The sequence below is a fragment of the Capricornis sumatraensis genome, chromosome 4 (genome assembly GCF_032405125.1).
Source record: "Capricornis sumatraensis isolate serow.1 chromosome 4, serow.2, whole genome shotgun sequence".
Classification (NCBI taxonomy): Eukaryota; Metazoa; Chordata; class Mammalia; order Artiodactyla; family Bovidae; genus Capricornis; species Capricornis sumatraensis.
The window spans coordinates 31723103-31738053 of NC_091072.1; the positions used below are offsets into that span (position 1 = coordinate 31723103).

Here is a 14951-nt window from a genome sequence, read left to right on the forward strand (position 1 = left end):
GTGGCATGCAGGATCTTCTGCTGGGGTGTGTCGGCTTTCCTCTGGGTGCGGCATGTGGGCTCAGCTGCCCCACTGCACGTGGGATCTTACTGCCCAGACCAAGGACTGAACTCTCGTCCTTGCACTGGAAGGCAGATTCTGAACCACTGGACCATCAGGGAAGTTCCTACACATTTTTAAAGCAGGGTATAAATCTGGCTCTAAATTACCTTGTTGCAAGCACAAAGAGGGAAACATGATCAATTACATGATTTGGGGTATTTTTAAGCTCAAAAAACTTGCTTAAGAAAAGCATTGAGGACAGAGAGAACATTCTCATTTAACCTCATAGGAAGACATATGAACATCCAGGGCAAAGATTTATAACCAAGATTCGAAGCGGGCACAAGGGTTTAGACTTGGAGACCAGCAATAAGAATCTAATATAAGTGGGCAGGTCCACGCGAGAACAGCCAACACATCTACTATAGACTTTGCTCTAAGCTAATCCACTGATATAGGCTTTACATAGACTTGAGAAAAAGTTTTAGATGGGACCGCACAGAGTCACCAAGTTCAATGTTCCTGAGACATAGCTCTGAACATGTCATTTTATTCCTGGAAAACCCAAATGGCTTCCTAGTGCCTATAAAACTTATAATGAACTCTAAAGGTCAATGTGATCCTTGTCCACGATAGTCCCCCAGATATTTCTGCAAATGTTTCTTCCATGAATTCTCTTGATGTATCCTTGTCCTAGTCAAGCTTGCTGTACCCAGTACACACCCCCCCCACCTTTTGATTTCTGTACAGTGGCTTCTATCTGAAAGACATTTTCCTCCACCTTTCTGTATCCAAACCCTGTGTATGTCTAGCTCTAAGGATGATGACACGACTCTACTTCTGTTTCCTTCAAACAGAAATCAGTTATTTCTTCCCTGAATCTTCTTAGTTTTTTTTTTTTAATCTTTCTTTCCCATGGCCCTTCTCCTTTTCCTCTCTGTATTACAACTAATTTTAGAGGTCTCATGTTCCCCGTTAGACTCTCTACGATGATAAATACTCCATGGATACTTGTTGAATGAATGATTATTCGTGAAGAAGTTGATGAAGGGTGAGTTGAAGGAAACGCGGAGCCTTCTCACATCGCCTTCTATTTTTATTACTGAAGTATAGTTGATGACAGCGCTATGTTAAGTCTCGGGCGTACCGCACAATAATTCAGTTAGACAGCTTGTACTGCCTTTAATTGTGAGGCAATTTGCAAACAAGTCTTGTTTCCCCAACTAAATTCTTAGATCCTGAAAGGCAGGACTCTAACTTGAAGTCCTCTGGATTTATCAGTACCTTTACTAAGCCTTCCCTGGTGGCTCAGACGGAAAAGCGTCTGACCACAATGCGGGAGACCTGGGTTCAATCCCTGGGTTGGGAAGATCTCCTGGAGAAGGAAATGGCAACCCACTCCAGTATTCTTGCCTGGAAAACCCCAGGGATGGAGGAGCCTGGTGGGCTACAGTCCAAGGGGTCGCAAAGAGTCGGACACGACTGAGCGACTTCACTTCACTTACTAAGCCTTATTTAAAGACTCCTAAAAACATGTTGGATGGTTGGTGATATTTACGCCTTAACAGGACCTTGGCGGGTTGGGGTGGGGGGGTTGTCATCTCATCCAAGAAGGGTAGCATGCAACTCGCTCCAAAAATTGGAGTTCTGGAATATTTCTTTTGAACCATGGCAGATGTTCCAATATTTAAAATCTACCTTTTAAGATGTACAAATAATGGAGCAATTAGATAAAATATATAAGAATATATGATATAAATATATGATATGAGCAATACATAAAATATATATTATAGCTTGCCAAATATAATGTTTTCCTTATATTTTAAAGTTTATGATTAGAAATGCTCCAAATTAGATATTTTAGAAAAGATGTAGGTTAATTTTTCCAAACAGTCTTCTGTACTTTTTTTAAAAAATAAAACTTTTGGCACTGTGCTTCTAGAAATTATATACTATTCCTAACTAGTGTTGTTTCTTTAGCCCCATCTTTCTTTGTCCAAGTTCCTACAGGTCATATATCCTTCATGATAGCCTAATGGTTTCTGATTTTTATTTGATAAACTGAACACAGATGATAGCCAATATCTGTTTAAATTTACTTTACATTAATAAATATTAAATAGACTTTGCTAATTTTGCTCAGCTCCTTGCCATCAAAGAAGTCAGGTCTTTGACAGAGCATTGAAGGCTGTCCCATTAAACCTATCAGCCTGGGGTAAGATACACAGAAAGGTGGAAGATCCAGTAAGGCAGTAAGGCGTGCAGACTATTAGACCACAAAAAGCTATTTGACAGTGGAGTAGATTCCAGTTTAATCAACCTATAAAACCCAATTCTAAGCAAATGTAAGGCATAGTCCCTGAGCTCCAGAGGAGGAAGAACTTTTGCCAGCTTTTCTGAACAGCAACTCTGCTTCATGAACCACTGAGGTGGAAGGGCCACGGCACATGGGAGAGACACAAGATAATTTACTTTTCACGGGATATTTTCTTGAAAAAGTTATATTTCTCTCTTAGCTTCATTTATTTTATAGTGCCTATTTGAGAGAACCTAAAAGATACAGTGCCTGACATATACAGCAAGAGCTAAAAGGCAACTTATTAATGGAAGAAATAACCAGCTTCAGGGCAGGACATCTTGGGGGAAAACAAACGAACACAACAGCCTTGCCAGCAGCTAATACTATTATCACAAGAAGGAAGAACATGCTATCCAGTATCTCTGAAGAGGCAACGCTTTTCCTTTCACAGCAACAAAGCAAGACGCAGAATGTCACAGGAGGAATCAGAAAATAAACTACAGCCTCGGCGGTTCCCAGAGAAGAGGGAATCTGATCTCTCACTCGTGAAGTGTGGCAGCGTCTCTTTTTCCCATCTACTATGACCAGACCATCATGTCAAGAATTAAAAAAAAAAAAGGAACATCTTTTTTTTTTAGCCTTTTTGGGCATATTTGCTATTTGTCTTTTTTTTTTTTTTTTTAATTAAAAGCCACTGCAGACAACTTCCAGACAGTAAAGCGCAGTTCAGTCTAGCTCGCTCTGGTTCACTGCCTTGGGCTGTGGTCTCCGCGGACCCGAGTGGAAATGGACTTTCAAACAGGAAAGCGGGGAGAGGAAAGACTAGTTCCTTGGAGACAGAAATACCTCTGTGTGGCTGGCTGTCCACAGGTGTGCCCTGCTCAGGTGGGAGAGGCTGAAAGGCGGGGGTGCCGGGAGGGGTGAGGAGAAAGAGCTTGCTTTGACCGGCTGCCCCTAGGGCTGGGCCCCACTGCGTTCCTTCCCTATTCTGTCCTGCTCTTCCTCCCCAGCGACTCGGACCGGCAGGCTCGCTGCAAAGACCTCCAGGGAATAAACCCGCTATCTTGGAAGAGGTTTAGAAGCTAGACTTGATAGCTGTGCTGCTTTCAAATAACTTTGCAGTCTGAGCAGAGTCAGCTAACAAAGTACAGATGGGGTGAAGAGGATGAAGGGATGAAGAGGGGAAAGTGCAGGGGAGAGGAAGCAGAGGGATGAAGAGCAGGGGTTAAGAGTGGGGCAAAAGGAGAGAAACGCGCAACACTGCTGGAGAACCAGAGAAGCAGCCTTCTTCCTGTGGCTTGAGAACTCTTGGATACCAAAGACAGCAACTTGAATATATGAATAAAGTCTGCTTCTACTCCCCCTTCTACTCCCCAGAGTTTACAAAAAGATATACCAACCATGCTGACCTGGACACACATTTAGGAGGGCCCATGTCCATTTAGTGGGGATTAGCCATGGTGAGGTTAAAGCCTTTGTTTCTTTACCACAAAATTCGCTCATTCTCAGTTGACTTCCTGGCTGTATCTACTTTCTCCCAGCTGTCTCAAACAAAACTTGAGTTTTCTGCAAAACTGACCTTTCTTAAAACAGATCACCAAAGCACATAAAATACTTCGATATTATATATCTTATTACCCTACTAATTTTTGATTATAGTTGATTTACAATATTGCATTAGTTCAGGTATACAGAACAATGATTCAGGGTTTTTTTTTTTTTCACATAGTATTACAAGTTATTACAAGATATTGGGTATAATTCCTTGTGCTATACAATAAAGCCTCATTTCATATCCATTTTATGTGCAGTAGCTTAATCTGTTAATTTGATAGTCTTAATTTGTCCCTTCCTTCCTCCCTCTCCCCTTTGGTAACCCTAAGTTTGTTTTCTATGTCTGCGGCTTTGTTTCAATTGTGTATTCAGGTTCATTTATTGGGAAAGACTGAAGGCAACAGGAGAAGTGTGTGGAAGAGGATGAGGTCAGATAGCATCACTGACTCAATGGACATGAGTTTGAGCAAACGCTGGGAGACAGTGGAGGACAGAGGAGTCTGGCGTGCTACAGTCCATGGGGGTCACAAAAAGTTGGACACGACTTAGGGACTGAACAACAGCAACAATATAGATTCATTGTATGAATTATTTTTAGACTTTCCACAAAGAAATGATATCATATAATATTCATCTTTGTGACATAGTTCACTAAACATAAAATTCTCTAGATCCATCCATGTTGCTGCAGATGGCAATACTTCATTCTTTTTGAAGGCTCAGTAATATTTCATTGTCAATATATATCACGTGTTCTTAAACCAATCAGCTGTCAATGAACACTTAGGTTGTTTCGAGGCCTCAGCTACTGTAAATAGGGCTGCTAGTGACCAGAGTTTGGAGTGGACGATCTAAGTGTACAAGGAATGAATCACAATTAGCTTTTGTGTTTGAAATTCTAATATAATTCTTTTTTTTTTTTTTTTTACATATTACAGTATTGTAGAAAATAAACTCTTTACTTAGGAAAAAGATAGAGAGTTCAAATATAATCCTCCTATAAATAGGTACATTCCCAATAACTCCTTTTGAAAATAAATTCTCTGAAGTTTATAGTAGTTGGGTGAGAAGATAAAATGTGAGGATAAAACAGGGAAATATCAACCTGTGATTACATGATAGGAACTTTGACTATTTATTTTACTTTTGGTTATCAAGGATTCCCTGTGAATCAGGAGTTTTATTTTATTTTTTTTATTTTTATTTTAATTAATTTTTTTAAATTTAATTTTAAAATCTTTAATTCTTACATGTGTTCCCAAACATGAAACCCCCTCCCACCTCCCTCCCCATAACATCTCTGTGGGTCATCCCCATGCACCAGCCCCAAGCATGCTGTATCCTGCGTCAGACATAGACTGGCGATTCAATTCTTACATGATAGTATACATGATAGAATGCCATTCTTCCAAATCATCCCACCCTCTCCCTCTCCCTCTGAGTCCAAAAGTCCGTTATACACTGCTGTGTCTATTTTCCTGTCTTGCATACAGGGTCGTCATTGCTATCTTTCTAAATTCCATATATATGTGTTAGTATACTGTATTGGTGTTTTTCTTTCTGGCTTACTTCACTCTGTATAATCGGCTCCAGTTTCATCCATCTCATCAGAACTGATTCAAATAAATTCTTTTTAACGGCTGAGTAATACTCCATTGTGTACATGTACCACAGCTTTCTTATCCATTCATCTGCTGATGGACATCTAGGTTGTTTCCATGTCCTGGCTATTATAAACAGTGCTGCGATGAACATTGGGGTACATGTGTCTCTTTCAATTCTGGTTTCCTCGGTGTGTATGCCCAGCAGTGGGATTGCTGGGTCATAAGGTAGTTCTATTTGCAATTTTTTAAGGAATCTCCACACTGTTCTCCATAGTGGCTGTACTAGTTTGCATTCCCACCAACAGTGTAGGAGGGTTCCCTTTTCTCCACACCCTCTCCAGCATTTATTGCTTGCAGATTTTTGGATCGCAGCCATTCTGACTGGTGTGAAGTGGTACCTCATTGTGGTTTTGATTTGCATTTCTCTGATAATGAGTGATGTTGAGCATCTTTTCATGTGTTTGTTAGCCATCCGTATGTCTTCTTTGGAGAAGTGTCTATTTAGTTCTTTGGCCCATTTTTTGATTGGGTCGTTTATTTTTCTGGAATTGAGCTGCATAAGTTGCTTGTATATTTTTGAGATTAGTTGTTTGTCAGTTGCTTCATTTGCTATTATTTTCTCCCATTCAGAAGGCTGTCTTTTCACCTTGCTTATAGTTTCCTTTGTTGTGCAGAAGCTTTTAATTTTAATTAGATCCCATTTGTTTATTTTTGCTTTTATTTCCAGAATTCTGGGAGGTGGATCATAGAGGATCCTGCTGTGATTTATGTCTGAGAGTGTTTTGCCTATGTTCTCCTCTAGGAGTTTTATAGTTTCTGGTCTTACATTTAGATCTTTAATCCATTTTGAGTTTATTTTTGTGTGCGGTGTTAGAAAGTGATCTAGTTTCATTCTTTTACAAGTGGTTGACCAGTTTTCCCAGCACCACTTGTTAAAGAGATTGTCTTTACTCCATTGTATATTCTTGCCTCCTTTGTCAAAGATAAGGTGTCCATATGTGTGTGGATTTATCTCTGGGCTTTCTATTTTGTTCCATTGATCTATATGTCTGTCTTTGTGCCAGTACCATACTGTTTTGATGACTGTGGCTTTGTAGTAGAGCCTGAAGTCAGGCAAGTTGATTCCTCCAGTTCCATTCTTCTTTCTCAAGATTGCTTTGGCAATTCGAGGTTTTTTGTATTTCCATACAAATCTTGAAATTATTTGTTCTAGTTCTGTGAAAAATATGGCTGGTAGCTTGATAGGGATTGCACTGAATTTGTAGATTGCTTTGGGTAGTATACTCATTTTCACTATATTGATTCTTCCGACCCATGAACATGGTATATTTCTCCATCTATTAGTGTCCTCTTTGATTTCTTTCATCAGTGTTTTATAGTTTTCTATATATAGGTCTTTAGTTTCTTTGGGTAGGTATATTCCTAAGTATTTTATTCTTTTCGTTGCAATGGTGAATGGAATTGTTTCCTTAATTTCTTTTTCTCCTTTCTCATTATTAGTGTATAGGAATGCAAGGGATTTCTGAGTGTTGATTTTATATCCTGCAACTTTACTATATTCATTGATGAGCTCTAGTAATTTTCTGGTGGAGTCTTTAGGGTTTTCCATGTAGAGGATCATGTCATCTGCAAACAGTGAGAGTTTTACTTCTTCTTTTCCAATTTGGATTCCTTTTATTTCTTTTTCTGCTCTGATTGCTGTGGCCAAAACTTCCAGAACTATGTTGAATAGTAGCGGTGAAAGTGGACACCCTTGTCTTGTTCCTGACTTTAGGGGAAATGCTTTCAATTTTTCACCATTGAGGATAATGTTTGCTGTGGGTTTGTCATATATAGCTTTTATTATGTTGAGGTATGTTCCTTCTATTCCTGCTTTCTGGAGAGTTTTTATAATTCTTGGATTTAACTTAATCTTTTGTTCCATCATCAACTAACTCAGTGGCCTTATGGAAGTTGCTTTTCCTTGATTTTCTAATGGTAAGCTTAGGAAACAATATACCTCCCTCATCTGACTACATTTCAGGACCTATTGGCAAAGGTATATTACAAAGTATTTTATGACCCTGAAAACAATAAATCATATTTTAAAATGTCTCCATTGCTTAGAAAATATCATACATATTGCAGACATTTAATTGACATTACTTCCCTATGAAGATAAAAATTAAGTAGCAAGAATTTTCCTTATAAATGGGAAAAATTTGAGTCAATAAAATGTGTTCTTAGCCATATCACAATTCAATGGAGCCCAAATTAAACAAAAATATTTACACATTCAAAGTGCTTTCTTCTCCTCTCCTTTCTCACCCTGCAGATAAAACGCTACTTTTAATGAATTTACAGTCTAAAATTACTTAACATAAGAGAAAACAATCTACCTGGGGTAAAATTCTATAAACAAAAAGCAAGAATTTTTCTCCTCCAAACTTCAGATAATGCAGCCATTAGATAAAGTGACAAGCATGTTTAGAATGTTTACAGATTTAAAAGGAATTAAGAACATATGAATAAGACACCATGAAAAAAGAAGAGGTGTTATTAAAAAAAGTTATATAAAGAATAGTACAATGTGTATGCAAACACTGAAGTTAGAAACTCATTGGGCAATTCAAACAATATATTAGGTAACTGTAGAGAGTACCTTGGAAAAGAGATCTGGGAAAATCACCCAGATGGCATCAGAATGACAGGCTGTCTAAGTATAAAAGAGTAATTCACAGACAAAAAACAGAATGAAAGAAAGGTCAATATACATTCAGTGAGAGTTCCAGAAAGCAGGGATAGTTTTATTTGGAGATACATAAACAGTTTTCCATACAGCTCCTAATACCACACTCATCAGTCAGTTTGGTTGCTCAGTCATGTTCGACTCTTTCTGACCCCATGGACTGCAGCACACCAGGCTACCCTGTCCACCACCAATTCTCAGAGCTTGCTCAAATTCATGTCCATCAAGTCAGTGATGCCATCCAACCATCTCATCCTCTGTCATCCCCTTCTCCTCTTGCCTTCAATCTTTCCCAGCATCAAGGTCTTTTTCAATGAGTCAGTTCTTCGCATCAGGTGGCCCAAGTATTAGAGCTTCAGCTGCAGCATCAGTCCCTCCAATGAATATTCAGGACTGATTTCCTTCAGGATGGACTGGTTTGATCTCCTTGCAGTCCAAGGGACTCTCAAGAGTCTTCTCCAACACCACAGTTCAAAAGCATCAGTGCTTCGGCATTAGGCTTTCTCTACTGTCCAACATCCATACATGACTACTGGAAAAACCATAGCTTTGACTAGATGGGACTTGGTTGGCAAGTAATGTCTCTGCTTTTTAATATGCTGTCTAGGTTTCTCATAGCTTTTCTTCCAAGGAGCAAGCGACACAGCTGCTAAATTATAAAGAATTTAAACTTCATCTTCTGTTAGTTTCATATGAATTATCTCTGCAATTCTACTTTTTTGTTATTGGAAAGCAGCCTTTGGGGGTGCTGTTTCATTTTAAAGGTAAGTTCTCTTGAATGGCAAAAACCTCTTTGAAGATATTCTGGCTTCTTTGCTGCTCAAAAGTGTGTACTACATCTAAAATGTCAAGCACTCTAAGTCAGTGCTTGGAAACAATACCTTCCACTTGTTAAAGCAGTTCCTCTTTCAATATACGTAACACTAGGGCTTCCCTCATAGCTCAGTCGACAAAGAATCTGCCTATAGTGCAGGAGACCTGGGTTTGATCCCTGGGTTGGGAGGATCCCCTGGAGAAGGAAATGGCAACCCACTCTAGTATTCTTGTCCATGGATAGAGGAGTCTGGCAGGCTGTTACAGTCCATGGGGTTACAAGAGTTGGACAGGACTTAGCAACTAAACCACCAAAAATGCCACCAACACATTATCTTCTACAGAATTCTTTGTTTTCCATAATCATTGTTTACAGCAAAGTACTTAAAACTTCCACATGAGTAGAAAAATGGATCTAAGTATCTTGTAAATGTCTCAGTATACATTTCAGGATATTCTTCTGCCCATTTTAAAATAATTTACCTGAGAGAGCAAGGCAAAAGGAAGAACCTGTCCCAGTTGTGACAAGGAAGAACTGCTGACATACAATCAATAAACACTTTTCTCTCCTCTCTGATTTCCTAATGGGCATTTGAGTTTAGTGCAGTTAAACTTTATTGACCTTAAATGGAGTATATGATATGATATAAATAAAGCATATATTTGTAATATGGATAAGAACAGGCTGGAAGGCAACTAAAAGCTGTAACTATTGTGATAAGCGGCTTCTAAAGAATAAAAAAAGCAAATTGAATATTCCAAATAACGCAGAACTTATTATGCTTTTCAGACAACATATTCTCTATCTCAAAGGAAATGTCTGGTATAGAAGAAAAAGTACTAGAAGAGGAAACAGGAAATACACAGTTGAGTACTTACTTTACTTAATTAAATATAATCACATATAAACCAACTGACTTCTGAGCCTCGAGTTTTTCTCCTCTGTCAAAGAATAGTTGTGGTTGTGGGGTATAGTGGGGTCATACAATAAATTCTAAACTGTTTTAGCTTTAAAATTCTTTTTATTTCATGTACTTTACAATATTTTCTTGAGATATATTGGTGTATACTATATTATAGTCGTGTCTGACTGTTTGCAATCCTATGGACTGTAGCTCTCCAGGCTCCTCCATCCATGGGATTTTCCAGCCAAGAACACTGGAGTGGGTTGCCATTTCTTTCATCGGGGAATCTTCCAGACTCAGGGATCAAACTGACATCTCTTGCCTCTCCTGCATTGTAGGTGGATTCTTTACCTCTGAGCCATCGGCTTCCCTTATTAAAAACTTAAGATAATTTAAAAATCTTATCCTAGTATCTCAAGTTATACCTATAAATGTTTATGGGACATATTAGTTTTTAAGAAACTACTTCAAATATAAATATTATGAAAGTGCTACTAAATTAATTCATATCATAACTACTCTATCACATTATCTTATGCTATAAGTATTAAAACAGTATTTATTTTCTAAATAAACAGCTCTATGTTGCCTAATGTTGTAACTAGTGACATCTTAAGGTACACGCAGTAAAAATCGTGTGTGTTCAGTCACGCAGTCGTGACCCCATGGACTGCAGCCCACCAGACTCTGTCCATGGGATTTCCCAGGCAAGAATACTGGAATGGGAATTCCCTTCTCCAGGGGATCTTCCCAACTCAGGGATCGAACTCAGGTCTCCCACAATGCAGGCAGACTCTTTACCAGCTGAGCCACAGAAGCAGAGCCCTCTTCCAAAAGCTGCCTTCGGATGAGAAAGTGAAAGTCGATTCAGTCGTGTCCAGCTCTTCGCAGTCCCACGGACTGTAACCTGCCGGGCTCCTCTGTCTGTGGGATTTCCCAGGCAAGAATACTGGAGTGGGTTGCCATTTCCTTCTCCAGGGGATCTTTTCAACTCAGGGATCAAACCCACATCTCCTGTGGCTCCTGCACTGGCAGGCAGATCCTTTACCACTGAGCCACTTGGGGGGCCCCCTAGTAAACAAATATGACGTCATACAATATGCTAAGGAAAAAGATCAATGGCAGAGTTAATATTTGGGGAGATCCAGATGAACAGGGTGGGTGTATACTTTCTATGTATTTTCTAATCACTCATTTTTTTCTACCATTCTTGAAATATTTTAACAGATGGAAATTAGAAAAAGGTTCAGATAAAATAGGCTACATGTCTCTTCCCTAAAATTGATTAACTAGCTGTAATTTTTTGAATGTGCTATAACTGTCTTCCTAACTTTTAAGAAACAGGTCAGTTTTATTTAAATTTGAAAGTTCTTTTCTGGCTTTTATATAGTTGTTTTCACAAGCAAGTTTACCTACTGAAATCTGAAGTAAATTTCAGTTTGATATAAAGTTATTTTATATGAACATATTATTTGATGTCATATTTGTTACCTGCAGCTTGAGTCTGCATTACCTGCCAATGTTTTACATTAAAATAGAGTCAGATTTTTAGTTTCCTTCCAATCACATCATGGCCTCTAAACAGAGATGGTGTTATCACAAACATTAAATATCACACAGATCCAACACAGACTGCATCGGACCCACTGTCCCCTTCCCATTCTTGGCGTTTCCAATGAGGGTGATCTGCTACGTGGAAACCAATCATAACTTGATTAAAAAGGAAACAGAGTCACAGTTTAAGCTGACACATGCATGTCTGCTGGACTCCCTTCTCCGTCATTATTAACCAGAGTATAATGTGTGTGTGTGCATGCCAACACTAAATGCCTCTTTCCAACATGTGTTTTTCTGTTGCTTCAGTGGCTAAACACCACTGAAGAGCAGGATGATACAGTGAAAGGAACACTAAATATGGAAGATATTATGAAGACCAGTATCAAACTGAGATCACGCATAGGAAAGTATTTCATAAACTGTAAAGTACTATAGAAAAGTGAGGTGCTGTTACTCCTTGGGAGATTAATGATAGGTATCTTCTGAGTCTTGGCTGCACCTTTTAAAATGGTTAGCATGATTTGTTGAGGCTGGAAGCCTGTATCTTTTCACAGGATGCTAATTGCCTTTAGAAGCCTTCATCTCAAAATAGAGATTCAAAAAGAAGCTAGTGACTGAGGTATTCTCGCCCAGATCTTCTAAACTTTTATTTCAGGAGTCTAAAAATATTTTAATGCCAGTTGATTAAAATTTTCCATAGAAGAGGGAAATAAACACTAGATTTATGGCAGAGAAGAATAAGGAAGATCTGGAATATTACTTCTGCTCCGGCTGCTGTATGAAAAACTACACATGAGGTGAACTAAGCAACAAGAAATAACCTTCAGTCTGGCAGAGTCAGTTTCCAGCACGGGTTCTCCCCCCGGGCTGAGGTAGCTACCTTCTCCCTGAGCCCTTGCAGGGCCCAGCAGAGTTCTCTGGGGTCTCTCCAGATCTGAACACTAATCGTATCAGACAAGGCCTCACCCTTATGATCTCATTTAAACCTGAATTACCTTCATTACAGGTCCTAGCTCCAAATATAGTCATGTGAGGACTTAGGGTCTGGGAAATATGAATCTGGGGTTCAAGCTCCCTGTCTGAAATCTAGTAACTGTGGAACTTCGAGCAAATCAATGTCATATTCCAAATTCTCTGAATCTGCATCTGTAAAATGTGGGTCAAATGTGAGGATTAAAAGAGATAATGTGTAATACAGGATTTTTATAAACTATGATGTGCTATTTTAATGTGAGGTCTTAATTTTTAGACTTTCCCATTTACTCAAATAAAGTAATAATTTGCGGGGGTCGGGGGCGACTACAGAAGATGTTCGGTTTGAGTATGCCCATAAGGCAATTTCTTTCTACAGGTATGTCTTTGAAAACATTTCTCCTCTCATATCTAAATTTATAAAGGCAAATATACATCTAATTATTTTTCAAAAGTGTCTCTTACTATCATTTAATTACACTGTTTACCTAGGATAATATATCAGTAGCATAAAAGACAGATAGAAATGTACATTATTAGAGAAATAATTCCCTGACTTTACAGGGTGGCTGGTTAAAATGTATTTCAATCCTCCAGACTGAATTCATACTTTTAAGTACTGAATTGTATTCTTTGCATTTAGGGCAACATACTAGGAAATGATGTTCCCACCGAAACATGTGAAAATGTAAAGATGAATGGAACAACTTTATGTTTTATGGCATTTACTTTGAAAATCTGATTAAGATGGATGTCTTTAGCTCATGATTCTTCAATGTCACGTTGTCATAGTTCCCATCAGCAAGATGTTTTAAAGGGTTTCGATTAATATTGCATGCCAGAACTGAAATTACATCCTTTGTCGTTTAGTTCTTAATGGTGCAAGTGATATCTATCAAGTAGTGTTATATGAAGCATTTGTGAGTTTTATTGCAGGCTGTTTTCACAAATCTTTTTCAGGTTTCACAAAGACTGCTTTGGGTTTACCATAAATATGTCCTTCTGTTGAAAATCTGAATGATTCTTAAAAGTGAGGTTAAACGTAGATGATTAAAATTTACTTGTAGGTACAAGAAACTTCTACTTGAATCTGGTGTATTGCCATTTGCACCTAATCTTGAATATATTTTCTTTCAACTAAGTCTTTTAGTAAATCATTGTTATGATATACACAAAATATATGCCAAATACACATAGCTCACAAAACCTTCATCACTAGGCAAGTACATTAATCTGCCTAATAAGGAAAACATGGTTGTAGGTATTAAAGAGCTAGAGTATACAATAATTACTGAACGCTGACTGAGTTTGTGCTACAAAACTGTGTGTTTTATTTTTTAAATATAATTACTGATTCTAGTGTCTTGAAAAAAAATTTAAAATTTCTGAAATTTAAGCACATCAAAGACAAGTCAATTTCATTTATTAAATACCCAGACTTATGATAGAATCTTACTTATATACAGATTATAAGGCTATAGGTAAAAATCTTATATCATATATATATATGTACATGAACAGTATATGTGGTGTGTACATATACACACAGAGCTGCTAAAGTCTTGACGCTGTTATTCTTTACCATTTGGAGTTTTACAAAATACAAATCTACTCAAGATAAAACAACTCATCTAAAACATGACAAAGGACAATAGTGAGGGGCTTATTCTGGGATGTGTCTCCCTTGGGCAGTTGATGTAAGAGAAAGCTGGCTACACCTCTCCCGAGTGAGCTGCAGTCTTTAGGGATCTCACAGACATGGCTTTTGCCAACTATATGTCTTTACAAAGGAGAACAGAAATATTCACGTTAAGATGGACATTCTTATCCAGCAGTGCCCAGTACATTCATCTTGTTTGGATACTGTGCATCTAAAGTTAGTCTCCTTATCTGGTTCTAGACATGAGGGGAAAACACTCATGTGGAAGAGTGTTTTCAAATTCTGATTCCCCATGGAAGACCACTGCACCTCTCATTAATTCTATAAGGAAGAACTCGCCTCTTCTACAATGTTCACTTGAATTTTTTCTGCTGTATGTGGTTGACTGAAGGAATGGAAACAGTTCACTTTGAAAATATTCCCTCCATTAGCTAGGATCGATTTTTTAAAGCATTCCAACATGTCCATATATACCGTATAACAATTCCTTTATAGCTGATGCTCAAAAATACTGTGTGCTCAAAAAGATAATGCTCTCCATGTTAAGAAAAGAAAAAGAAAAAAGGAAATTACACATTTCCCCCCTATGTTATGGGGCTTTTTTTTTTTTGCTAGCTATAAGTAAGTTAGGTTTACCCAATAATCCCAAGAAGGAGTTACTAAAAATCTAAGTTCAAATGTAAATTTATAGATCTTAAATGCAAAAGAGGGGTTGCACCCTGAAGGGGAAAATCCACAAAGGAAATTTACACTCAGTAAAGCTTATTAAAACTCATTATGCTATGAGTTCAATAGAGATTATTTCCTTTAATCT

General features: G+C 38.1%; 1 protein-coding gene across 9 annotated transcripts in view; it reads right to left on the bottom strand.

Moving 5' to 3' along the window:
- TENM3 (teneurin transmembrane protein 3) overlaps positions 1 to 14951 on the bottom strand; it is a 454861-nt gene that overhangs the window by 191118 nt on the left and 248792 nt on the right. Inside the window, exon 6 of one of the 9 annotated variants that reach the window (XM_068971253.1) lies at positions 11698 to 11707. The exons of the other annotated variants lie outside the window; for them this stretch is intronic. Coding sequence (XP_068827354.1) covers positions 11698 to 11707 — 10 coding nt within the window. The remainder of the gene's footprint in view (positions 1 to 11697; positions 11708 to 14951) is intronic. 9 annotated transcript variants of the gene reach the window in all.